We start from the raw sequence: 26,373 nt of genomic DNA, 5'->3' as shown, positions 1-26,373 counted from the left end.
CTCAGGACTCCAGCACCCTGTCTTGCTGAGCCAGACACTCCCGTCTGCTCCAACACGGACCCAGGGTCTGAATCACTTGCCCCAAAGCTGCAAGTTTACCTGAAAACAGCTCACAGAAGTGTGCTTGTCTTTAGCACTCAGATGCCCAACTCCCAATGGGGTCTAAACCCAAATAAATCCGTTTTACCCTGCATAAAGCTTATGCAGAGTAAACTCATAAATTGTTCGCCCTCTATAAGACTGATAGAGAGATATGCACAGTTGTTTGCTCCCCCAGGTATTAATACATACTCTGAGTAAATTACTAAATAAAAAGTGATTTTATTAAATACAGAAAATAGGATTTAAGTGGTTCCAAGTAGTAACAGACAGAACAAAGTAAGTCACCAAGCAAAATAAAATAAAATGCGCAAGTCTATATCTAATCAAACTAAATACAGATAAGATCCTCACCAGTTCCAGAATGCTCCCTTTTACAGGCTAATCTCCTTTTAGCCTGGGTCCAGCAATCACTCACCCCCCCTGTAGTTACTGTTGTTTGTTCTAGTTTCCTTCAAGCATCCTGGGGGGATGGAGAGGCTCCTTCTTTAGCCAGCTGAAGACCAAAATGGAGGGGTCTCCCACGGGTTTAAATAGACTCTCTCTTGTGGGTGGAGACCCCCCTCCTCCCTCCTATGCAAAGTCCAGCTCCAAGATGGAGTTCTGGAGTCACCTGGGCAAGTCACATGTCCCTGCATGACTCAGGCCGAAGCCATTGTCCACATGGTATCTTGCATGTCTCCAGGAAGACTTCTTATGTGGATTGGAGCATTCCAAGATGCATTGTTCTCCAAGTGTTTCCTGATCAGGTACTTAACCTGGCGAATTCCTTCCTAAAGAAGCTGACCAAATGCCTCCCAAAGCTTACTTAGAAACCAAGCAAGCATACAGCCCATATTCTTAACCTCAAGTAGAAAATGATATATATGTACAAATAGGATGAATAGATATAGTAGACCATAACCTTTACGGAGATATATTACATGGCACAGACAGCACAAAACATATTCCAGTTATGTCATACATACATTTATAAGCACCCCCTCCCCATAAAGCCTTATGGGATACACTGTCACATTGGCATCTGACTCTTTTGCTATGTTGCAACCCCAGAAATGGCAGTGCAGAAATGGCAGCAGTGTACTACGAACGCATCGATGTGGAAGGCCACCATTTTGGTCCTTCATCTGTTCAGAGGAAGAATGCTTTGAAGGCAGTGGACAAAGTATTGAACAACATGACCAAACTAATCAAGGTCAGTGATGTGACAAAAGATTGTGTGCTTTGGTATGCTTCATTTTTCTTTCTACTCTGATCCTTATTACCATTATAGCTCCTTTGCAATAATTCACTGGTTAATAAGCATGTGGCATTTCAAAGGTGCCAAGCTCTTAGTACCTTTCCCTTTGTAAATTTTCCTTCCTGTATTAGACAACTGCTTGGTAGTGAAAGGTTCCTTGTTATACATGGTGTTTATAGTTGTGATTTGCCTTCTTTCTTGAACATAGTACTTAGCTGAATGAGTCAGTTCAATGTTATAATGAGTTACCCCTTCTACCTTAAAATAACTCTACTGTTGCAACAAGTGTTGCTAAAGAGGTATTTCTGAAACAGTATTTAACTGAGACTATAAAACAATGTTTGAGGAGGTTAAAAAAATGGCTCTGCAAGACATTATGGAGAATGTTATGCATATTCATACTCAGAGGTTAAAGTCAGCCGGAGCTGTACAGAGCGGAGCTCCGGTAAATATTTTTATATCCACAGGGCTGATGCCCCAAACCCCAGTGCCTCCCAGGAGGGCTCTGGGAATTACTCTTTTTGAGTATTCAAGTCCTGTTCATACCCATGTAACGGCAGTTAGGGTTGAATTTCTGCAATAACAGAGGTTATTGATTTTGCTGGGAACTTAAGGCATGATACTGCCGCCCTTAATTTAATTTCAGTAGACGCTCTGTATTGGTCTCTGGTGGTTTGCATGATAATATCACTAGCCCCAGGACGCTGTAAACCAGCAGGGACATTGCTCTTTTCAGAAACATAGTTGTTAACTGGAATTTACACTAGGGAGATGAGTAAAGATTATTCATTTTTATAAGGGCTGTAGAATCAGACAATTACCTTTTATGGCAGATTTATGGTGTTATTCATAACTCTATATCTTGCAACTTTGCTTTAAAAATTATCCAGCTGATTTTATAGTGGGGAATGAACACATCAGGCTGCTGGGTAAAAGCCAGTTCTGTGAATTTCTCTGCTACCAGGAAGCATGAAGTGCTATGGATACCTGTCCATAATGGTAAATAAACCTTGAGGTATTAATTTCCTCAGCAATAAGTAATATGAGGAAAGGGGTGAAAAATATTTCAATCTCAATAAACTATAAGAGCACCAGAACAGAATTAAAGTTTTATATTTGAGGGAAATGACCTACCCACGCAGATGGACATGGGAAAGTTTTTCTCAGTCTATTTGGACTAAAGAGAAAAAGAGATTAGGTCAGATCCTCGTGCCAGTGAACTCCCATTCACTTTGATGAGATTGGGATTGGTGCATAGCAGTTTGTATGAAATGTTCATTAACAACAAATGCATAGGAATGAAATACTACCTTTAACTAGAGATAGTGCCAGGAAGTTTGATGGCACTTATCCAGATGGAGATTAGAATCAAGATAGGGTTTGATGGTCAGGTTTAAATTTGAACCAATAGTAAGATTTGGATTCAACTGAGATAGTGCCAAATTCTTTTGATCAGCATTTGAAAAATCTCAGGCCAAAATGATAGAAAATCTCATGAGATCTGTCTGAACAGACCAAGACCAGACTTTCTGTTGTTGTTGTTGTTGTAATTTACTGTAAAGTATCCCAGGCAAACCCCATCCTCACTGTAACTCCACTGATTGCAGTGGAATTTAGGCAAGAATGAATTCAGCCAACTATCACAAAACTTTGACTTAGGAACACACTGTATTCTTTTCAAACTGTAATTGCTATCTTCACTAATTTGACAGGACAAGGGCCTTCAGAATGACCTGAATGTCATTTTGTTCTCGGATCATGGGATGACTGACATTTCCTGGTTGGACAAAGTGATTGAGTTGAAGAACTATATCAATATGACTGATATTATCCAAGTAAAGGACCGAGGCCCTGTTGTGAGCCTGTGGCCAACTAAGGAGAAGCAGACTGAGGCAAGCAAAAGAATCACCTCGTTATTTCTTCTGTTTTATACCAATCATTTCTCAGCTTTAGTTTAAATCTCGGGAGTCCAGTTCTGCCCTCAGATATGCATGTACAGGTCCTACCGAAGTCAATGGGAGTTGCATATCAGAAGGCAGAATTTGGGCCTGTGATTCAGGTTTCACCTAATGATGGATGATAAAGTGCAAACCATTTTTGAGTAAAATTCACATCATGCAAATCAAAAACTATAATCTTTCTCTGAATTATATTCTTTACGCAAATACACACACACACACCCATCCCATATTAGCAACATCTATTTGCTTTAGGCAGAGAGGTAGACTTGTTTTCTAATTTTTTTGTTTAATACTATAAAACACTGCCAACATTTTCTAACCTGGTGCCTGACACTAGACTTAATTAGACTAACATTAATCCATAAATAAATGTTCAAGGGGACCTAAGCACCCTCAGCTTTCATTGAGCTCAAGAGGAGCGCAGCATGTCTCAAAATCAAGTCAGTTCTACGTCCATTTTTAGGCACCTATATAGAACCCTAACTTTCAGCATCCAGGCTGGGATTTTCAAAGGAGTTTAAGGGAGTTAAGTGCCCTAATTCCACTGAATTTCAATGGCATTTGGGCATCTAACTTAATTAGGCTCATTTGAAAATTCTGGCTTTTTTTTTTTTTTTTTTACAACAATGACAATCTCTTTACAACAATTTTGAAGCATTAGCATTTTTGATTCAATAAATGACAAAAGCCCCAAAGTGCTGGTTTTGAGACTGTTGGAAATAAAATTATGGAAACCAAGTGAAGTTCTAGACTAACTTTCTGAAAGCGCAATAGGGTTAACAAATAAGAATGTCCCATTGATAGTTAACTAAAAAACATACTCTTGAAAAACTATTACTGTTTTCCATAGAATCAGAGAAAGTAGACATATTAAGTGATCTAGTCCAGGTACCTACCAGTGCAAGATTGTTTCCTACAATTCTTCTTCTAGTGGATGCAGTTTCATAACTCACTTGTACATTGTAGATTAAATGATTATAAGAGAGGGCAAAGGTTGTAGATTTATGCACAAAAACAGCCACTTCAGGAAATAGAGCTGGTATTGTACTGACTTGATGGTCTGACCATTTGAAGCTAGTGCCAGGGTATAAAGTGGTCTCAAAGGAGTGCCAGAGCTTTCATGTAGGGCTCACACAGGTTATTAAAATACTCATAATGCCCTCTCTCTGGAGGCTGACCTGCCTCAGTCTCATGTCAGAGACCTCTATATTTTTTGGCTGGATCTGCAAACCAGCCACCGTAATGCTTGCTACTCACATTGACAGAGCTCATGCTCAGTTCAACAAAGCACCTGCTTAAGTTCCATTAAATGGCTCTACATCCCTGGGTAGTGATGGAATGCAGGGTGTTGGTGCATGGGGATTTTTTTCTGAAGGATTTTTCTTCACGACTCCAGAGCACAGAGTAATCAGAAGTACCTATTTCATTTCCCTAATGGGAGTTTTGTTTTTGTTTTTTAAAGGAAATTAAATTTATCATCTTTTCCTAGGAATGCTACTGCCCAGAGTGGGCCATCCTCCCTAACCTTCCCATTATCTACAGAGTGCATTTGAGTTTGCATTTCCTATGCATCTGAAGAAGTGAGCTGTAGCCCACGAAAGCTTATGCTGAAATAAATTTGTTAGTCTCTAAGGTGCCACAAGTACTCCTGTTCTTTTTGCGGATACAGACTAACACGGCTGCTACTTTGAAACCTTTGAGTTTGCAGCTGATCATTTAGGGCTAGCCCAGTGGCTCTCAAACTTTTTTACTGGTGACTCCTTTCACATAACAAGTCTCTGAGTGCGACCCCCCCTTATAAATTCAAAACACTTTTCAATATATTTAACACCATTATAAATGCTGGAGGCAAAGTGGGGTTTGGGGTGGAGGTTGACAGCTTGCGACCTCCCATGTAATAACCTTGTGACCCCCCTGAGGGGTCCCAACCCCCAGTTTGAGAACCCCTGGGCTAGCCTATACTGAAAAGTTACATCAGAATAGCTACATCTCTCAGGGGGTGTGGAAATCCCCCCAATCCCCCGAGAGACGTAGTTAAACTGACCTAACCCCCAGTGCAGACAGGGCTAGGTGAACGGAAGAATTCTACCATCAATCTAGCTACTACCTGTAGGATTACCTAGATTGATGGGAGAACTCCTCCTGTCTCTGTAATGAGTGTCCACACTGAAGTTCTACAGAGGTGCAGCTGCAGTACTGTAGCTGTGCCGCTGTAGCGTTTTAAGTGTAGACATAGCCTAGGAGGCAGTTACTTTAACAGCACCAGAAGTAACCATCTCAAAGCTAGTGGACAGACTGTAGTAAGTTCAGTAAGTACAGCCTTTTTTCCTGCAAGCCAGACTCTCCCATTCTTAACTCATGTGAAGTACTACCAGTACAATACTTTTGAGCAGTCCAATTCAATTTTAAAACAATAGGACTATTCACGAATTAAGGTTCAACTCAACATAAGAGTGGCAAGATTTGACCCAGCGAGTCCAGTTATTAGACACTGGTGCATTGTTTCTTGATGGTGGCTGTAATTGTGGAGAGTTTCCATGTGAGGTGTATATTTGGCAGGGGAAGTGAAACAAAGCAAATCCACCCTGCACACATCTGAAACCATCACTTAAATATTCAGGCCATTGGCCTAACTTCACTTAAAGGCTGTGAACATTACCACACAATTAATGCATCTATCCTTTCATGTAGGTTATAACAATGAAAAGTGTGGAGAAGAGAGATTTATACCCTCAAATTAAATAATGACACATCTCCACCATATGTTCTCTGAGTATTTCTGCTGAATAATTTGGGTTAAATTTGTATGCTGACATTCTAGACATAGGGCTGAGCGTCTTCAGAGCTCCAATAAAACATTGATGAATTAATCTCACGGCATCCTTATGAGATAGATGAGAGCTATTATCTCAAACAGGGGCCCAGGGCAACTACCCTTCAAATCCTCTCCCTCCCAACCCCAGCCCCAGCTGGTCCTGCCTACTAGAGCACACTTGTTTTCACTGTTTAACTCAGCCCTGGTCTACACTTGGGGGGGGGGGGGGGGAGGGGATCGATCTAAGTTACGCAACGTCAGCTACGTGAATAACGTAGCTGAAGTCAACATACTTAGATCAACTTATCGTGGTGTCTTCACCGCGGTGAGTCGACTGCTGCCGCTCCCCTGTCGACTCTGCCTGCACCTCTCACGGCGCTGGAGTACAGGAGTCGATGGGAGAGCACTCGGGGGTCGATTTATCAGGTCTAGACTAGTCACGATAAATTGATCCCTGCTGGATCGATCGCTGCCCGCCGATCCGGCGGGTAGTGTAGACATACCCTCAGTGTCTCCATAATTGTTTCCAGTGCTGTAGCTCAGTGTGCATGTGCATGTGTGCACATGTATACACACAAATTGGGTGTGTGTAGGGGGCAAATTTTCAAAGGAGCCTCCTAAAACACATCTACCAAATTTGCATAAACACCCATTTGCACCTGCAAAGTCTCATATTTGTATGCATTAATGAGTATTGGTGCACACAACTGGACACTTACGAAGATAAGCTACCTGGTTTAAAAATGCAGAAGTTTTCCCTCACCAACAGATACATGTGCAATTTTTACAGGCAGATGGTTTTATAACTTTTGTTTCCTTTACAGGTGCATAATAAACTGAAAGCTGTGCAACACATGAATGTTTATAGCATAGAGGAAATTCCAGATAGATTCTATTACAAAAAAGGGAAATTTGTGTCTCCTTTAACTCTTGTGGCTGAGGAAGGATGGTTCATAGCAGAGGTAAAGTGTATGAACAAATTATTGATTTACCAGTCTGGTTAAAAAGTACAATATATAAAATGAATAATAAAAAAGATGTAAAATTATAAGATTAATGGTGAGTTATACTACTGACTTGGAGTTTAGCTGGGATAAATACTACTGCCCCACATTTAAATACTAGAAATGTATTTTAAATGAAACTAACGGTGTGATAACTACATCAAATCTAAGTTAAGATTGGTCCTTTGTCCAGTCATGGTATAATAAGAGCTGAAACTTATTTCCTTTTGCATATAATTATTTTTCCTCTTCATCCAGTTTACCTTTTCCTTTCAACCTTCCTCTGGTTAGGTTCAGGGATTACTTTCTTTTGCAACGTAAGATTATCCTAATGTATGACAATATTTCCTCCACCAGAGTACCCTTGACTTGGTTCCCCAGGTACTTTTCTGACATCATACTGTCCCTTAAAAATACGATCTACTCTCTTGACTTCCCCCCATTTCCAATTATTTGCTACCATCTCCCCACCACTAAGCTCTACACTACTACAATTTTCAATAATTCCTTTGCTTCTGGTAATTTCCCCACCCTCTATGTAATTCAAAGGGGATGGGGTTTTTTTGTTATAGATAAAAACTTATTTATAAGGAATCCATGCCCAAAGGTGATAAAAAAATCAGCATTTACGCAAGAAAGTAACTATTTTAGGTGTATGTAAGTGAATGCTTACAAGTGGCTGAAGATGGGCATTTTGTTATCCGCCATAAGCACAACTATGTTAATGAAGTGTGTGTGTGTGTGTGTGTACGTACACACACACACAGGTAGTTATGTGTAATTATTTTGAATTTTTTTTTTTTAAATCAAAAATGTAATTGACATACACGTGTAGGCTGTTTTATCCAAAAGGAAACCAAAGCACTTCACAGATGTAAAGCACTTCACAAAGTATTTCACAATCTTCCATTCCTTATATATCCAAAACTCCTATTTAACTCAGGTTTTGGAAGGAATACATAATCGAGAGAGCACTGATTTCTATGCATAGGACTCAGTTTAACTATCACTGAAATGCAATCACTTCTGGGGTGGAATACAATGGCTATTTCAGAGTGCCTTCCAGAAAGGTGCTAAATGCTCCTGGGAGGCACTCATCTTGCAGGATCAGACCCTCTTGCAGGGCATACAGTAGCAACCACAGTCCGAAGACAGGAAATGAAGAATACCTTATCCAATTGAAACTGCAAGGATGAATTTTAGTAGGCAAACTAATTAAATATTACAAAACTCCGTATACAGGGTTTAACATCTAAGCACTTTTAAAAAAAAAAAAAGTGGAATTTGTTACTCCTGTATATATAGAGACTTTCATAACAGTTCTTCATTATTATAAAATATTACTACTATTATTTAGTATTTGATATTTCATCCAAGTCTTTCAAAGTGCATTGCATTTAGGGGTGGGCAGGAAATAGTTTTCCCATCTCAAATTGGGACAAAAAAAAATCAAAATCTTGAAAAAAAAATTGAAACTAAAAGAGTTTTGAACCAAAAGCCCATAACTTTTTTGTTTCAAAAATGTCAAAAGATGACATTTCAACCATTTCAAAACTTCTTTTCCAACTTTTTTTTTTTAAAGTTGGGAAATTCATCAAAACTCTTTCCCACAAATAATTTCTGATCTGACAAATAACTTTTTGGCGAAAAACATTTCCTCAAAAAATTCTCGAGCAGCTTTAACAACAAATGTTACTTAAGCCTCACAATGCTGAGGTTAGGTAACTATGGTTATACACATTTTATAGACAGGTAAATGAAGGCACCACTATGTTAAGTAATTTGTCCAAAGTCACTTAGTGGTGACATAAGTCAGTAACAGAGTTGGAAATAGAACCTAGGAGTACTGGCTCCCAGTCTCTCTCTCTAATAACTATACCACACTTGCCTCACAAATTAACATAGCTAAACAGAACAGCTCCTTTTATGCCTGTCATATAGTTATCTGACTGCCACATTTTCAACATAACACCTCTAGTTTGTGATGCTGAGTTTCACAAACTTACCTAAATGCCTCCTTTAAAAAAATCATTCATGAATATGGATTGGTGAGCTGCACATTTTCAGTTTAAAAATCTAAATACCACTGATGAGTTACAAGAATATATAAAAAAAGTATCTGAAACCATTTTCTTTAATTGATTTTTAAAAAATGATTGCAACTAAAACCTTTTGTACAGTACCAGCTTAACATTCAGAACACTTATGAATGCTGAAAAAATTTAAATAATGGAAGTTTGACAAACCCTTAACAACAGTAGAGCAAACATTGCTTACTACAAAATTATTTCTGTCTTTCTGCCCATTCCTCCCTATTGTTTCTGATTTTCAAGAATGCCCTCTCATTCATTCAGTCAATTCTTCCTCACTCTGGGTGTATTTTCATTATCTGAGCCTCAGATTTGAAAAAGAAGTTGTGTGTCATATTTTTAAAGTAATAATTGAGATTTCAATTATTTTTCTGCCCAAACCATTGAAAAGAGTTTGTCAAGCTCTTTCCTATTGTGTTCACCTTTTAATTTCTTTTTAAATTTTCCATTGTTGTTAGTACTCTCTGAGCACTACTCACATTATTATTGAGCAGAAAGGGGGAATGTCTCTGGAATTCTACCCTCTCCATACGTTCCAGACTTCACTTTTGCATTTCACTATCCAAAGCTCAATACTCCCCCCCCCCCTTTTTTTTTATAAGTTCTGTTGGTTTCGGTGTTGATACTATTTTCTTCCTCCTGAACGATTACTCATTCTTTACTCCAATTTAATTTTTAATATAATGTATTTGTGCTTCAGTATCTCAATACTTAATGCTTTGCTTGCTGGCCTGTCTATGTTACGTACCTCTACTGCTGTACTTTCTGCAGTTTAAACAAGCTGAATTTGTAGTTACAAGCAAACATAAGTATGTAGGAGAACCTTAGAATGTCGGGAGGGTTAGGGAATTGCGTGGCCTTGTACATTAGCATTTCACTGTTAGAGATCAACGTTCAGTCTTGGTTTAAGTTAGATAGGAGAAATAGGTGTGTCAAATCTCATCCTAGCTCCCATTTGTGCATATTACAAAATCACTGCACATGCTGGCACAGTTCTGAGCTACTGGTACTCTCTTCTCAACAGAAGCAGGACTGGGTTAGCAAGGGGAGTTGTTGCGAGTTAGGACGGAGTGTGGTATCCTGGGAACACTATGTTGAGAAGGTGGCATAGCACCTGCCCATACTATGCTTGCCTGAAGCCAGTGCTATTAATGACCCTATGCAACCATTTGCCAATGTAAAAGAAAGTAACATGTTTTCTCACCCAAATACCAGCAAAAAGTTGCTATGTTTCTGACTGCATTTCACAGCTGCAGTAAGGTACTATTCTCCTTGTACTCTTGGGCTGGTGATCGAAGGGCATTCTGTTTCCTGAGTTTGGCATTACTAGGGAAACAGCTGAGTCCATAACATCTGATAGTGCTTTTAAAAGGTTTAACTTCAGCCATGTCATGATATCTCCAAAGAAACTTTGCAACTTAGATAAGACTTGGCATGACTTGAGTGGATGCCAACAAATGCTATACAACTTGTCCTATAGTGAGCAGCCAATTAGTTTCCTGGAACTCCGTTAAGCAGAATAGTGGTGTAGGCAGGCACCATAGTAGAAGATTATACAAAAAAGCAGACTGAGTCCATTTTCTCTTCAGCTTGCTCTGAGTGCTGTCAGTGAAATCAATGGAGACAAGGCAACAGATTTAATTTGTCAACTAGAACTGTTCAATTATCTTGTACATCTGCTGACTGTTATATACAAAGAAATGCATGGATACTCAAGGGGTTCCTGCAGTTAGCAGCCTAAAGATCTACACTTTACAATAATTTTTTTTAATAGATCCCACAGTTTCTATCCATGGTCAATTGTTTGGGAGGGGGAAGAAGAGAGAAAATCAGATAATAAATATAAATAAAATGGAAATGAATCTTAAATCAGTCTGTCTCATCACTGGTCCGAGTTTACTGGAGCTATGGATACAAGGTGCACACACTATCTCTCTAGTCTTGGGCCTGGCCACTCAGTGCCACTGTTACTCATCAGTCAGGAGAATTTTAACATATCATCAATTGATGAAGTGAAATACTATTTAGAAGTCACTGAAGAGATTACAATTATTTCTCCCTGGTCACCCAGCTCTAGTCCTGATCCGATGCCCAAGCAAGGTGTTAGTAGGCACTGCTAGACATGCCATTTTTTGGATGAGATGTAAAAGTGAGATCCTGATTCCTGACCACTTGTGTTCATTCAGGACTCATGGTCCGTTTAAAAACAGTAGGTGTGTTAACTCCAGGGTTCTGGCAAAATTCCAACTTTGATAATTACATTATGGTCTTCATAAATTCCCTCTGCAGTTTCAGACAACTACGTTGTCTTCTTTACTTCATGCCCTAAAATATTTGTGTGGCATTGTGTGGTGTTCAACAGCTGCAACATTTCATTCCAGGGAGGATGCAATCCACTGATGGAGGAAATAACCCTCCATTATTGCTTGTATGTCAGTTGTTAAGACCTCTAGGAGCCTCCTGGATGAAAAGTACTACAATGATTTTTTGTTAAGTAGTTGTTACTATGGAGCTGGAGAGACTGATTCCGGAGAAATGTTTAAAAGTACTATTTCTGTGTAACATGGCTAAGTGAAAACAAACTGGAGATAAGATGACTGTGTACAAGTATCTGAAGAATGTAGACACTAAGGAAGGAAAAGAATTGTTGGAGTGGTCTACATGGGTATAACTAGGAGCAATGGTATGAAACTAAGCAAAAGAAAACATAGGGTGAATGTCCTCAGCAAAAACTTCCACAGACCTGATTTAGGAATAGCCTCCTAAAGGAAGCCTCATTGCTTCAATAATAAAGCAAGCAAACAGGACAAAAGATTTGAGAATTTGTTGTAGGGAAGAGTCCTGTGCTGATTGGATTGACTGGATGAAATGGACCAACTTTTTTAACAGGTCTTTTCCTTTTCTGGCTTTTATGACATTGGTAATGAGGGCAAAGGACAAAATTACATGTAAATTATTCCACTGAATTGAACGACAGAAATTGGTCAGAAAGTGGCATTGCTAGGAAGCAGCCATAGAAGAACTCACTGATATGGACTAGCTCTGTATCTATATTCACCAACCAGAAACATTCAGAGAAGAGGGGAATACAAATTGAAAAGGTTATCTTCCCCGTTAGCTGCCCTCAGGCTCAGGGCCTGAAGATGTGGCATTGTATACAATTGAAGGTAATAATAATATAAGGATATTCTCATGTGCCTTCCTTTTACGTTTGAATTCTACTGTAATGAATCAAGTGCCGTTTCAATATACTTGCTATGTCCCCTATTGGTGACTATATCCTGCCCTTTCAGGGGGTTGGACTTGATGATCTAATAAGTCTTTTCCATCTCTAACTACTACGATCCTTTGACTATGGAGACAGAACATAAACTCCATTACAAAATAAAGGTTACGATACATTATTATTTTACCCAGTTCCTTCATTATTTAAAGGCTCCCTCTTATGGCATTTATATGTTAACCTGTGTTTTGTTTCTCTTCCCACAGAGTAAAGAGAAACTTCCATTTTGGGAGAATGGCACAGGGAAAAAGGAGGCCTGGCAGAATGGGTGGCATGGATATGACAATGAGCTCATGAACATGAGGGGATTCTTCCTCGCATACGGGCCAGGTAGGCGAAATGAATGATCAGATAATCACAAACTCCCCACCCCACCCCGCCTCTACAATAGCTTCAGAGAAAAGGCAGATCCACAGTGCTGCACTGTTTTGGGTGGAGGGTTGATGTAGAAGTTAATTCTGGACATGGAGCCTTTCCATCACAGCCCATATGAAAGTAGAGCAAGCTTGCTCTCCTTTTAGCCTCTATATCTTATGTGAAACTAGGGGAGAAACCAAAGATTACATTTGCTTTGCCCTTCAGACATCATGGACTTTGTATGGCCGCCTGATGGTAAGTGTGCAGGAACCTACCACTATGATCACCCAAGCCTCGGATCAGCATTGAGTATCCCTCCCTGTTAATGTACTCTAAGGCTCGCACATGGGCACATCAATAGGTCCTGTATTGTTTGAGATCCTCAATTGTTTAAATCCTTCAGTGATCTTTGGCACATTGGCCACTTCTATCCCAGGCCCTGGCAACTCACGATGTATTGCTATGTACACTTCCATGACATGCACACTATCATAGGCTAGGTCTACACTACCTGCCTGAATCGGCGGGTAGAAATCGATCTCTCGGGGATCGAATTATTGCGTCTCGTCGGGACGCGACAATCGATCCCCGAATCGACACTCTTACTCCACCAGCGGAGGTGGGAGTAAGCGCCGTCGACGGGGAGCCACGGAGGTCGATTTTGCCGCCGTCCTCACAGCGGGGTAAGTCGGCTCTGATGCGTCGAATTCAGCTACGCTATTCGCGTAGCTGAATTTGCGTATCTTAAATCGACCCCCCCCATAGTGAAGACCTGCCCATAGACTTCCCAACCAACCAGTAATTATCTGGGACAACGTGGAGTCTCAGATCCTGATCTCTGTGTGGCGTATATTATGCTATTTCTATACTACTACTAACATACAGGGTGCACAGGATTTCATCAGCAGATCTGAACACACTCTGTAGGTGTGTACCATTATCCCCATTTTACAGATGGGGAAACTAAGCACAGAGACATCAAGTGATTTGCCCAGGGCTACACAGGAAGTCTCCTAATTCCCAAAACAGTTTCCAGTCCATTGAACCTTGCTGTTCTCAGCTAGGCTTGAGCTCTTTTAAATCTACATGAAATATAGGTATTGTTTTTTAGTCTTGGCAAAGGGCTCATCAAGACAGAGTAGCTCCTTTGATAACCATGTGGTTATTACTTATATCATACACCTGCTGCATCATTACATAGAGAATTTCTGAGTCCCAGTTTGTCAGACCCTTTAAATATCGACTAGTGCATGCTCTTCACAGATGAGGGAAAAAAAGAGATTCAGAATCTTTCACACAATCATTGCAAAGCAAAACTGTCTGCTGAAAAGGCAGCAGAGCGATGTTTAAATGCACAAACATGTAAACATTTAAATAGCTCCTGTGTTTAATAGTTCCATTCTCTTTTCTTATTTGCCCAATTAATTTTAACAGATAATTTTGTGTCCTACTCACAAGACTTTCTATTAGTCTCTGGAAAGACATTAGGTCCCCATCCCACCTAATTCCTTGTTTATTGGATGCTCCTGCAATTCAAAACCTCAAGCAAAAGAAATTATCCAACGTTAAATCCTGCCTGCCATTCAGAGACTAAAACACCTCTTTGCATTTCTTTGTTTCAGATTTCAAATCTAACTTCAGGGCGCCTCCAATCAGATCGGTCGATGTTTACAACATCATGTGCAATATTGCAGGAATACAGCCACTATCAAACAATGGATCCTGGTCCAGAGTGGAGTGTATGTTAAAAAATAATGCCAGTTTGGCACAGTTATTCCAGTGGAGCAGCTGTGTGCTGGCATTAATTCTACTTTTATTGTTTTCATAACAGATCTCGTTACTCTGGCCCCAAAACAATATTGGTCAGTGTGACCAGTAACTTGGTTTTTTTTTTTTTTTTTAGAATTCTTTATTTGAATAATGGCTTCAGTAACAGAATACTGTCTGGGTAAATTGCACCTATTCACCCAAATTCATCCCTCAAGTTACACAAGGGATAAATCACAGTGGTTATAACAAATGCAAAGCCAAATATTGCTTTCATTTGAACTGTTGTAAGTATATACAGCAGTGTCAATGAGAGCAGAATGTAGCCCATTGTGAACGTGAGTGAGAAAGTTACTCCAGGAGATAGATATGGTAGTAAAAGGGGAATTCATTCTCTAACTAAGGAGACGCTTTCACCTCTGCATAGTTAGGGGCTCAAGACTGGATATAGGCCTTTGTAATTTTACTGATTGTTTTATTCTGGATTATTTCTTTATCTCTGCTACAGCCCTGCCCTCTCCTCACAAAGCAGTTACATGCATGGTGTACACTGCCGCATTCCTTTGAACAGGAATAAACAGCCTCTCTCCACTCAGCTACAATAAGCACAACCTTAAGAAAAAGTAGGCATGGGAGCATTCAAGAACCATAACATCCTTCTTTCCCCACACTTTGTCTCTCCTTCTCCCTTAAGAACATCACCCCCCTCAGTACTCCATTAGCTCATAGAACCATAGAAACCTAGGGTTAGAAGGGACCACAAGGGTCATCTAGTCTAATCCTCTGCCAGGATGTAGGATTTGTTGTTTCTCAACCGTCCAAGACAGAGGCCATTCCTGCACCCATTCAAGTCAGAAGAGTTTTACCATGGACTTGAATGAGTTTGAGAGCAACCAGAGAGTGAGAGTTCCACAATGAGGCCAAACTTGAACTCAGGTCATCTATGTGGCAGTTTATTAGAACAGCCCATTGGTGATTTTTAAATTTAACGTACCACCTGCCTATACAAAGGGCGCCATTTATTTCACAATTCTAAGGCCACCAAATTTGCTACCCATATTTTTACCTCGGAATCTAAGATTCATTAAAAAAAAAAAACTGAATATTTTTAGCCCTTAAGCTTGAGAAAAAACCTTGAAAATGTGACTCGAGTGTCTACTGATTCAGTAGCTTTGGGAGATATGAACTGTTCTGTTCTTCTAAATAGGACAGTGACTCTGAAACTAAAAGATGACAATTTAAATATTAACTATTTCACTGCTGATCATTTTAGAAGAAAAATCCAGCCAAATATGTTTTAGCCCCAAAAAGCCCCACTGTGGCAAAAGCCCCAAACAAGTTCTGTGATGCTGGCATGCACTGTCAATGCAAAAACCTCCATGATGTTGACAACTGAAAGCAGAGGGATGGCAGAAAATAAATTGCATTCCATATCAGAATAAACAACACGGGGACTATTGTGCTAATTGCAATCTTCATTTTCTGCTTAATTCATTAAAAACCTTAAAAAGAGGTTCATTAAAAAGAGGGCCTTAGCCATAAAGCAAAATATGCCAGTGACAAGTATAATAAAACAGTTTGGAACACAACTGGCCTGTGTCTCTTTCCGGAAGAAGTAGCAAAACAACACCACATGTTCTCGCTGGTCCAGTACATCAGCTGAACTCTTGAAAGTTTTCAGCATCTATTGCTTTTCTACCAGCAGCATCAGGGAAGAGCATGGTTTTAAGTGATTCCCATTCAAGCAATGGATCATGCAATACATATGGCTCTTTTCCCTTCAGAAGGTGCTTTCTGCAGCAGGGAGACAGGTTTATACTGGTGGACTTTCAAAAGACTTTTTATCCTTTAGCCAGTGCTACAGTAGTGAGAGGAGGAGCTCATAGGAGATATCCAGGTTTGACATTCAAAGCCATCTCTCACACAACAAGGATGACAGGAGGACCACCAAAAATTATACAAAATGAATATTTCATCACAGGGACCTCAAACCCAGTCTTAAGTTGTATTGGTAAAGTTAGATAGGGATAGACTCTTGCGGTGTCATGTCTACACTGGAGCTGAAAGGCGTAAATTCCAGTTTGGGTAGATATGACTGATCGATCTAGCATGCCAAAATAGTCATGGCTAAATGTGCAGTGGAATGGGCTAGCCGAGTGCATACTTAGGGTCTCAGATAGGATTGAATTCAGAACAGATAGCCCATCCTGCTGCCCCTGTAGCCACAGGATGCTACTAGTTTTAGCACTCTAGGTTGATCAGAGCCAGCAGGATATGTCAACCCCAGCTGGAAATTATACCTTCAGCTCCAGTGCAGACATACACTTGAAGGTAATTCATCCCGGAGGTTAAAGTCCCAAGATATTAAGGTAAACCTGAACAAAAACAGGGAGGCAGAAGTAGCAAATCCCAACTAAGAACCTGATTATGCCAATTTTACATTGATACTATAGTTAGAGTTAGGTTCTAGTCAACATAAAATGGTAGAATCTGGCCCTAAACCAATAGCTACTTTATTTATTTCAGAAGATTAATTTTGCTTAGTTGTTAAAATATTTTACTGCTGTACTGCTTGATGTTAAATATGGGGGAGCTACATGCATTTCAAAATGTTAGTTACACATCTTTACATAATTTTATTTTTTAAATGTTTTCATTGTAAAAAACCCACCATATCTAGAAAAGAGACATTTAGGGTTTGGTCCTGCAAGGACCCTAAGTACCCTTAACTCCTCACGATGCTGATGGGAGTAGAGGGCACTCAGCTTTACCTCAAAGGAGGGGCTCAGCACATTGTCAGAATGAACTCCTGTGGAAAGATTAGGGTCCTTCCTGTATAAAATAAACCTCTAAAAATTAATGAGCACACAAACCCAGAGTAAAGCACATTTTGGATTGGTTTGGTATGGTTAATTTAAGGATAAATGATTACAGCATGAAAAAAAATCAAATTAAACTTGACAAAAGACTTCTGTAATAGCTGTAAAGATTTATGTAATGTGTTTTTAAAACTCAAGTGAACCATCAAATCAATTGGGGGGGGATGGGAAAGAAAATCAGCCTTCGTTATCAGGCTGTTGAGTATAAAAGGCAATTTAGGGCTTTCTAAGCATTTGCAGTGGCTGTGAAACAAGCATCTATTGTTCAAAGTTCCCCGTTGCTCTTTAATGGGCCAGGCTCAATGAATTCACTGGAGCACATTTTGTTAAAAAGTGAGAGAATTATCGGTATAAAAAATAACCAAATGACTAAATTACAAAGTTTTGTTTGAAAACCAACAGGATATATAAAACACACACTAATCCCTTGACATTCTGGAGACTTAAATCCTATAATAAAAAGATTTCAATATTCTCTTACAGAGAAAAAAGAGCATAAAGGCACAGGGCCAGATTCTGATTTCTGTTACACTGGTGTAAATCAGGAATAACTATTCAATTGAGTTATTCCACATTTAGATCAGTAAATGAGATCAACATTGCCCCACTACTACATGTGTGTTTGTGGGTAACAGTTAGAAAAGTAAGTGTCCATATTCAAAAATTCTGAGTTTTTGCAAATATCGCAAAGTACATTTTCAGAATGTATGAGAATCTCATGGGGGTTTAGTGCAAACATCCTATGATAACAGGTTTCAGAGGGGTAGCCGTGTTAGTCTGTATCAGCAAAAAGAATGGGGAGTACTTGTGGCACCTTAGAGATAACAAATGTATTTGGGCATAAGCTTTCTTGGGCTAAAACCCAAGCTTTTGCCCAAATAAATGTGTTAGTCTCTAAGGTGCCACAAGTACTCCCCATTCTTTATCTTATGATAAAGCACTTCAAAATGTGTTCGATCTGTGAAAGGGAAGTTCTGTAATAGATTTACATCAAGTTGGTCATCTCCAAGAGAACTGAGAAATGGGTATGTTTTAGAAGTGCATCTTGCTTTTTTGGTATTTTTGTACCACTATACTGATTCATGCTCTGGTTCAAATATCAGAGCATTTTGCCTGTAGTTTCCTTATCTGTGTAACAAATAACTGAGGTGAATGTATTTTTAAAACCATGGTTCTAAGTGATGCTTTCAAACAATGATTGATTGTGAATGGGTGAATAATTATAAGAACACTGCATGATTTCTGTAAGAAATGGTATACATTTTTGTAAATAATGTAAGATTTAAAAAACAATCCTAGAACACCTTGTCTTTCCTGGTTGATTGTTACATCAAAATGTTGTCACGTTGGTCCACTTCTCACTTACAAAAATAGAGATACCACAGTGTAAACAGTGTTTGAAGCTTATACTGACTAATCATCAGTGGGATGAATGATAACATTGTTTTAAAATGGTAAAGTCCTCAAAATATGCATGTAAATTACATATTAAATAAATTGCACAAGATAATGTGGCTTGCATGTTGGATAATTTTTCCAGGGGTATTATAATAAAGTTAACCTTTTGAATCTGTTTGGTTTTTTTTTCTTCCAACCGCATGTATAAACATAGCTGTATTCAATAACAGCACTGTCCATTGGTATCTCTACATCAACTAGGACATATCTGTAAACACTTCTAATTAAATTTGTAAGCTCCCTGGGGACAGGGATGTCTTTTTGTTTTATATTTGTACAGCACCTAGCACAATGACGTATAACAGATTTTACTACTCACCGCTGGTGCGCCTCCTTGTGGCTCATTTGAGGATTAGCTCATCACTGGTTGGATCCCTCTTCCTGTGGCCATTCAACCCGTCATCTCAATCTCACCTTCCAGAACTCTGAGTAATCTTCTTTGTGACTTGGCTGCTCTCTCTTCGTGACTTGGCCCTCTGGACAGTCACTATAGTCCTCCCCTTTTGGAGTCTGTCAAAGTCTCTCTGGACAAGATGCCTCTCTGCTGTTCCAGGAAGTCCTCCATTGTATGTCCAAGGCTGTGCCACTTCCCCAGTGGCTGGTAGGAGAACCCAGGCCCAGCCTCTACTCCGGGGTTCCAGCGCAAGGACCCTATGTGCCGCAACTATGGGCTACTTACTCCCAGACCTGTTTGCTACTTCTCTGGGCTCTGTTCTATTCCCTCCTTCTATCCTCTGACTCCTCTGGGTTTACCAGCTGTCCAAGCTATCTCCATTTCCCAGGGCTACTTCCCCCTATGGCTTCTCGCCAGACCCAGTAATCTCCAACACACCTCCCTCCTGTCAGGGACTGACTGCAGACTACTTCCCCTTGCAGCCCACTTCTGGTCTCAGCATCTTAGCTTTATAGAAACCCTGCCTGTTCCTGTCCAGGTTAGCATCATCCTTAATTAAGAGTTACTGAGCCTATCTCGTTAATTGGCCTGTCTAGACTACCTTAATCCCTTCCGGGCTGGTGTGAGGTAAACAACCCATCATATGGGACCCTGGTCCTTGACTGGGGCTCCTAGCTCCTACAGTGACACAAATAATAAATAAAAATAATAATGGATGTAGTGCTGACCATCATGAGTAGTCCCACTAACTAGCTTGCGAACGATTCTGCTGCAGGCTAAAAGTTGACATGGAAAAATTCTGTCAGCCCAGATGAAAGTATATAAAGCTTGTCACCTCAGGTCTCAAGTTCAAATCTAGCATCTGGAGTAGAGACCAGAATTTACTATCACCCTTATGTGGCCCATATGAAGTAAGTTGTTAGGATCCATTTACTAGTGGACAGGTGCGCACAGCACACACACCACCACAACTGGCATTGTATTTATTAGCACCCTTTAGAAAAGAGAGAATGACCCTTTCAACCCTAGAAATGGTCAGAGCAGAGCAAAATTGAGGCCTAGTGGAGAAAGTGGGGCAGTTTGCACTGTTGCCTCTGATCTGTAGATAAATACAGAGCTGCCACCTCTAGGGATACTAGCCTGGTGCCTCCCACAAGCAGTAAATTCACACAAAGATTGTTAAAAATAAATAAAGTGATTTTTAAACCCCACAGAAACAAAAGGAAATGAAGGATTATGCTTTCACTCCATTCAGAGCTCCTCTACCTGTCCAAGAACTGCAGCACAGAACGCTCCTAGCACAATGTGCTCTTTCCAGGGTAACAGGAGTAATTGGGGAAAGAAAGTGAGGTCCTCTTTTAATGCCTTGCTTTTCAAGGTACTGAAGCAGTGAACATAGAAACTAAAAGTCAGCAAATGAGATGCAATCATATTGTGCCTGTAGAAACCACTGCCAAGCTTGGGGGAGGCCGAGAGGTACTGCACCAAAGACAACAACTGGAGACATTCTGTCAGCAGAGAACCTATGTGCTTCAGCTACCTCCAGAGCTGCTGGGGAGTACACCAAGCAGCGGCAATAACTGCAGCAAACAGTCTCCCTCCCCACAGTGCTGGACCCAGATAAGTAGGCAGTAAGAAAGAGGGGAAAGGACCATGGTGCAGCACCAACCATGCACACTTTTGGGTGGCAGTCAAGGATCATGGGTCAATTATGAGTCATTATGTGTTATACAGAGCTTAGTCATTAAACACATCAGTCACCTATGCCCCTAAGCTCTACAATCTCCCACTTTCTCTTTGGTCCTTTCTCACGTTTTGGTCTGACATCAGCCAGAGCACCATCAGCACCTTATGATACAAGATCTGCTGGTCTGAGCCCTAGGCTGCGAACTCCCACCTCAGACCTCCACACTCATTTTGCCTGTCTTCAGAGGTCAAAGCCTCCTCTCAGGGTGGCTCTCAGCAATTACCACATACAGCCAATAACACCATTCTAGCTTAAATAAACCAAAGTTTACTTTCATGGAAAAGAGAAATAGGATCAATGGAAATAAATCACAACACTTCATACCAAAGTCAAAGGCTACCACAAACCTCACTAGGCAGGCAGAAAAGGCTCCCCTGAGTTACAAGTAAAGATTACGTAGGAAAAGTCATGACCCCGCCTTTCCTTCTAGTTAACTTTCCTCTGGTCTCAACTTCCTGCTCACACGCCTCTCCCCAGTCCTATTCCCCTGAGCGCCCTTTTTCTATCAATCTATTCTGCCTCTGGCCTGCATGGACATTGATTCCGACCTCCCACACATGCAGGTGACTCATCCATCAAATCTGCTTGGCCAGTGGGATTGATTTACTAACTTTCCTACCTCCCACAGTGGCCAATAAGCCCCTCTCTTCTCCAGCTCCCTTCACTATTTATCACTTGTTGATGATTTTTCCAATCATACTTTCAAGCTATTCTGTAGTTCACTTTGGGAACACCAGCACACATTGCTAACAGCCCCTTGTCTGGCCACATTGGCTATTTACTCTGATACATCACCTAGTACCAGGCAGCTGCACATTATATACAAAAGTTTGAAACAGCATAGCATAGACATAAAAACAGATAATAATGACATAAAAATTGTTTATCCCTCTTAAATAGGATGGTTGGTGGATAGCATTTCAGATGACTGCAATTTCATTTATCAGATTTAGTTTTTGATTGGTGGTTTCAAGTATTCATCTACCACTTGTGAGCAGTGTGTTGCCACTCACTCTTGAATGAGTAATTAAAAAAATATAGCTCAAAGTGCATTGATCTGTTTGCGGCAAGTGGGAGCAGGAGAGAGCCTGGATTGGATATATTAGGGACAGAAAGCCTGTGTTGGGTAGGAGCCAGCTGGGGCAGGCCAGAAAGATGCAAGTTGTTCCTCCACCAGACCTGACCCCATGGATTTACCAAATCGAAAGGTAATACACTCTAGGCAGTGTTATCTTTTACACGCAGTCTCTACACACTGTGGAACCCCTTTAAAGGAAGGCACCAAGGGCAGCCATGACCAGGAGCCATAGTACCATAGATGAGGAGCTTGGAGAAGTAGACGTGGAAGCACAGGGCAGGCACAGAAGCCCAGTGCCTTTATCAAGATCTATGAGGGTAGGGATACAGACACTCAGCTCATTCCATTGGGAAACAAGCTCCACTCACCTGACAAAACAACTTGTGGAAAACCGCAAGAACCACCTTGTGAAGCTTTTCTCCTCTTTAGCCTTCTCCTGAAGGTTTCATCATTGGTGTTAGTGATCTACTCTTGGTTATTAAAGCAAAGTCTCAAATTCAGTACAAACCATAGACTGGAATAGCCAGGAGCTTCAGTCATTGAAGATAACTGTGTGCACTATACCTGCCTCCACCAAATCTGGCATTGGCTAGTGCAATTAGACCCTTACTTTCATGAACACTAAATGTACAAGCAATTTTTAAAAACCTATAGATTTCCCCCAACGTTTTAAACACAGAGCTGAGGGCAAGAACTGTGATTTCAATGCTCAGCATTGTTTCGCTATTGATTGGAGTGACACAGTAACTATTGAATGATATGGATAACATGACATCATATGACTATTATTCAAGCCATCTGAATTGCATGTTGCAATCCAAGTATTTCATGTATAGACATATCCAGACATTTTTTTGTCCAGTTCATTATCATCTAGAAAGCTCTACGCAATTAATAACAATACTTTGCACTTATCTAACAACTTCCATCTCAGGTTCTCAAAGTGCTTTACAAAACCCAATTAAGCTTTACAATAGCACTTTCAGATTTGGCACAATTGGGCTGACTGACTCACTTGTTGATTGAAAAGTAGATAGATATGGAGAGGTGACAAAAGGGGGGTAGCAATAAAACAGGGATGTTCTACTTAATTTTTGCCCAGAATCCCAAAGTAGTTGTGTGTTTCTGATATCAGTTTCACTTCTTATAGTTTTAAGATTTTTTATATTTAAATGGTTACACCAAGTTACACCAGACTTGCATCTGAAGAAGTGAGGTTCTTACCCACGAAAGCTTATGCTCCCAATACTTCTGTTAGTCTTAAAGGTGCCACAGGACCCTCTGTTGCTTTTTACCAAGTTTCCTGTTTAACACTCCACTGCTATGAACCAACCAATTCACATCGCTCAGAGCTACTGTTTCTGTCTCTGTCCCTCGTCAACCTTTATCATACAGTACAGCATTGAGGTTTTTTCTGCAAACATAAGGAAATGTGTTACGCTAAAAATGTATATTTAAAAAACAGATGGTCACATTTTGCAGAAACTGATAAAACCAATAGAGAAGTGCTGGTCCAGCATATGAGTTCGGACAAGTTCTTCAGTGTAGATTTTCTTTTATTCCACCAGATCTCCATCTCTATATTCATAACCCTCCCCTTCTTAAACAAAACATTGATATTTTATAAAAGATAAAACACATGGTTCAGTTGGAGAACTGGCAGAGGATTTATTGACTTTCTTTTCTGTCAATGCAATTTCTCTTGTTTTTCTGAGATGCAATTAACTGAACAGCCAGGGACCAAAGTATAGAAAACCAGCACAGAAAATAAGGGACTACATTAAATAAAAAATAAAGAAGACCGTGCCTGCCATCCGGTCCACAAATGAGACTCCTAAATCAATTGCCAGAACTATTCAGAGTGAATGTTCTACAATACTGTCCATTGTGTGATATCCCTTCTAACCTGGTAACACGTCACAAACTCCTCCCATAGGAGATTCAGGACCATGTCCCAAATCCACATAAATCAGGCTGATGGTGAGAAGCCCCATCTACACTAGGATATTGATGAGTGGCTGACTGTGTGCAATCAAGTCTCAGTCATATTTTCTGGAAGCACGTTGAAGATTATTTTATCCCATCTAAGCTAGCAAACAAAGTTTTCAGCATTGGTTCAGTTGCCAACTGTTGCCAACAATAGATTAATTTCCTACTATAGAAGGCATACTGTGTCACAGCCTTCTGGTCTGAACTCCTTATCTTTTCTTTGATGGGACAAGCATTTGACATCATGGACTGACCACAGCACAAAGTAGAATACACCTCTACCCCGATATAACGATGTCCTTGGGAGCCAAAAAATCTTACTCCGTTATAGGTGAAACCGCGTTATATCGAATTTGCTTTGATCCGCCAGAGTGCGCAGCCCCGCCCCCCCGGAGTGCTGCTTTACCGCGTTATATCCAAATTCATGTTATATCGGGTCGCATTATATTGGGGTAGAGGTGTATTTCCTAGTATGCTCAACTGAAGGGAACAGAAATAGCCACCTACATGGTAGCAGATTCATCCCAACCTATGATCTGTGGACAACGATGATGGAGCACTTTTTAGTGGTCATGGAGGGCTGGCTAGTCATATGGGGCTAACTCTCCACCATGTTTCTCACTGCTAAATTACATTAAAGAGTTAAAAATACATACTTTCCTAATATTACTTTTCCCTGTAAACAACTGCTGTAGTTGCAACAGAGGTGTGACATGACTACAAATGAGAAGAGAGGTGAATGAATGTGTGTGGAAAAGTGTGAAAAACCATGTTTTATGATAACATTCCTTTAATAGCTGCACTGAAAGACTACTCCACTGAAACAGAATTACATGAAAAAATACATTTAAAAAATGTTATTAAGGTGGCAAAGTCAAGCACTCAAAAGATGGGAAGTTCCATAATAAAAATTGCCAGTGCAACTTTAGTTCTTCCCCATTGTAGCTATGCATTATGACACAGTAATTAATTACATGATTCCATAAATATTTTTCATGTGGAAAAAAGACAAGCTCTTTTAATCTCTCCTTACTCGTCTCATCCATTGATCAGTCAATCCATCTCACTAGTCTTCCTTCTGAATATTTTTGTTTATCTTTTTAGATCTCTTTCCAATTTGTCAATAGCTATCTTTTAATTGGTTGGGGTGGAGAGCTGGAAATGAACACAACATTCCAGGCATGGTCACAAAAGAGCCATAAAGAGAGGGACTGTTGTGTTCTGAAATGTGTCCACCTATGCAGGCTAAAATTGCATTAGACTTTTGCTATGCTTGCATATTGCAAACTCTTGTCTAATTCACTGCACACTGTCACACTGAGATCTCTTTCAGCATTATAGCCTCCCAAATTTATCCTCCCTATCAATTAGCTGGGGTTTGTATTATTTTTACTCAGATGTATTTTACACCCTATGACGGGGTGTGTATATCCTGCACTGGATGAGAGAAGGTTAACCCCACACTTTGGCCAGCGGAAGTCCCACCCCTCAGACTGTGCTGGGCATGCTCCAACTACTGTCTCAGTATAAAAGGGAGCAGCCCGGCTCATTCTAGGCTGACCACTGGATGGGAAACACCTTGGGTATAGGCTCCAGATGAAGAGCCATCACAGCCTTTGCCTCTGGGAACTGGAGACTCTGAGAGCAAGACTGGAGGGTTGCAGCTGACAGAGCAGCAGGGAAACACCCACGTTAAGGAGCCCAGAAACCCTGATGCTTGATGGACTACAGCGTCTGGAAGCGTGGTAGAAAGTGACCAGGGAGGGTGTGCGAGTGGTATCTCCTGCCCAAGTGAGGTTGGCGTGTTTCGGTGGGAGTCCCCACTGACCCAGTGGCGGACCACTCCACCACTGCCAGGGCCCTGGCTCGAGGCCCGGTGGAGTCGGGTGGGCCCAGGCCTCCCAACCCGGGCCGTCATCCCCCTGGTGGCAGCCCCTTCCTCCTCCCTGGGTACTGGCCATTAGGACATACTGCCCTGCAGCTAGGGGCTGCTATACTGACTTGGGCCATTGGGCCACACTTCCCTGCGTCTAGGGACTGCGATATTTACTCTGGCCATTAGGCTGATTGACCCCATACCAGAGGGCTGTTATATGGACCCTGGCCATTAGGCCATGTTGCCCTGCACCTGAGGGCGGTTATATTGACTCCAGCTGCTAGGCTGTGCTACCCTGAATGCAAGGGCTGCTGTGATCGACTCTGGCTACTAGGC

The 26,373-nt window shown here is 40.7% G+C and overlaps 1 protein-coding gene across 1 annotated transcript in view; it reads left to right on the top strand.

Moving 5' to 3' along the window:
• Positions 1–14,677, top strand: part of ENPP6 (ectonucleotide pyrophosphatase/phosphodiesterase 6) — a 60,105-nt gene extending 45,428 nt beyond the window's left edge. Inside the window, exons 4-8 of the mRNA XM_065405594.1 lie at positions 1,153–1,294; positions 3,052–3,231; positions 6,940–7,077; positions 12,699–12,822; positions 14,472–14,677. Coding sequence (XP_065261666.1) covers positions 1,153–1,294; positions 3,052–3,231; positions 6,940–7,077; positions 12,699–12,822; positions 14,472–14,677 — 790 coding nt within the window. The remainder of the gene's footprint in view (positions 1–1,152; positions 1,295–3,051; positions 3,232–6,939; positions 7,078–12,698; positions 12,823–14,471) is intronic.
• Positions 14,678–26,373: the final 11,696 nt, after the last annotated feature.

Source organism: Emys orbicularis, chromosome 5 (genome assembly GCF_028017835.1).
Source record: "Emys orbicularis isolate rEmyOrb1 chromosome 5, rEmyOrb1.hap1, whole genome shotgun sequence".
Lineage (NCBI taxonomy): Eukaryota > Metazoa > Chordata > Testudines > Emydidae > Emys > Emys orbicularis.
This window is presented reverse-complemented; position numbering and strand designations above follow the sequence as displayed.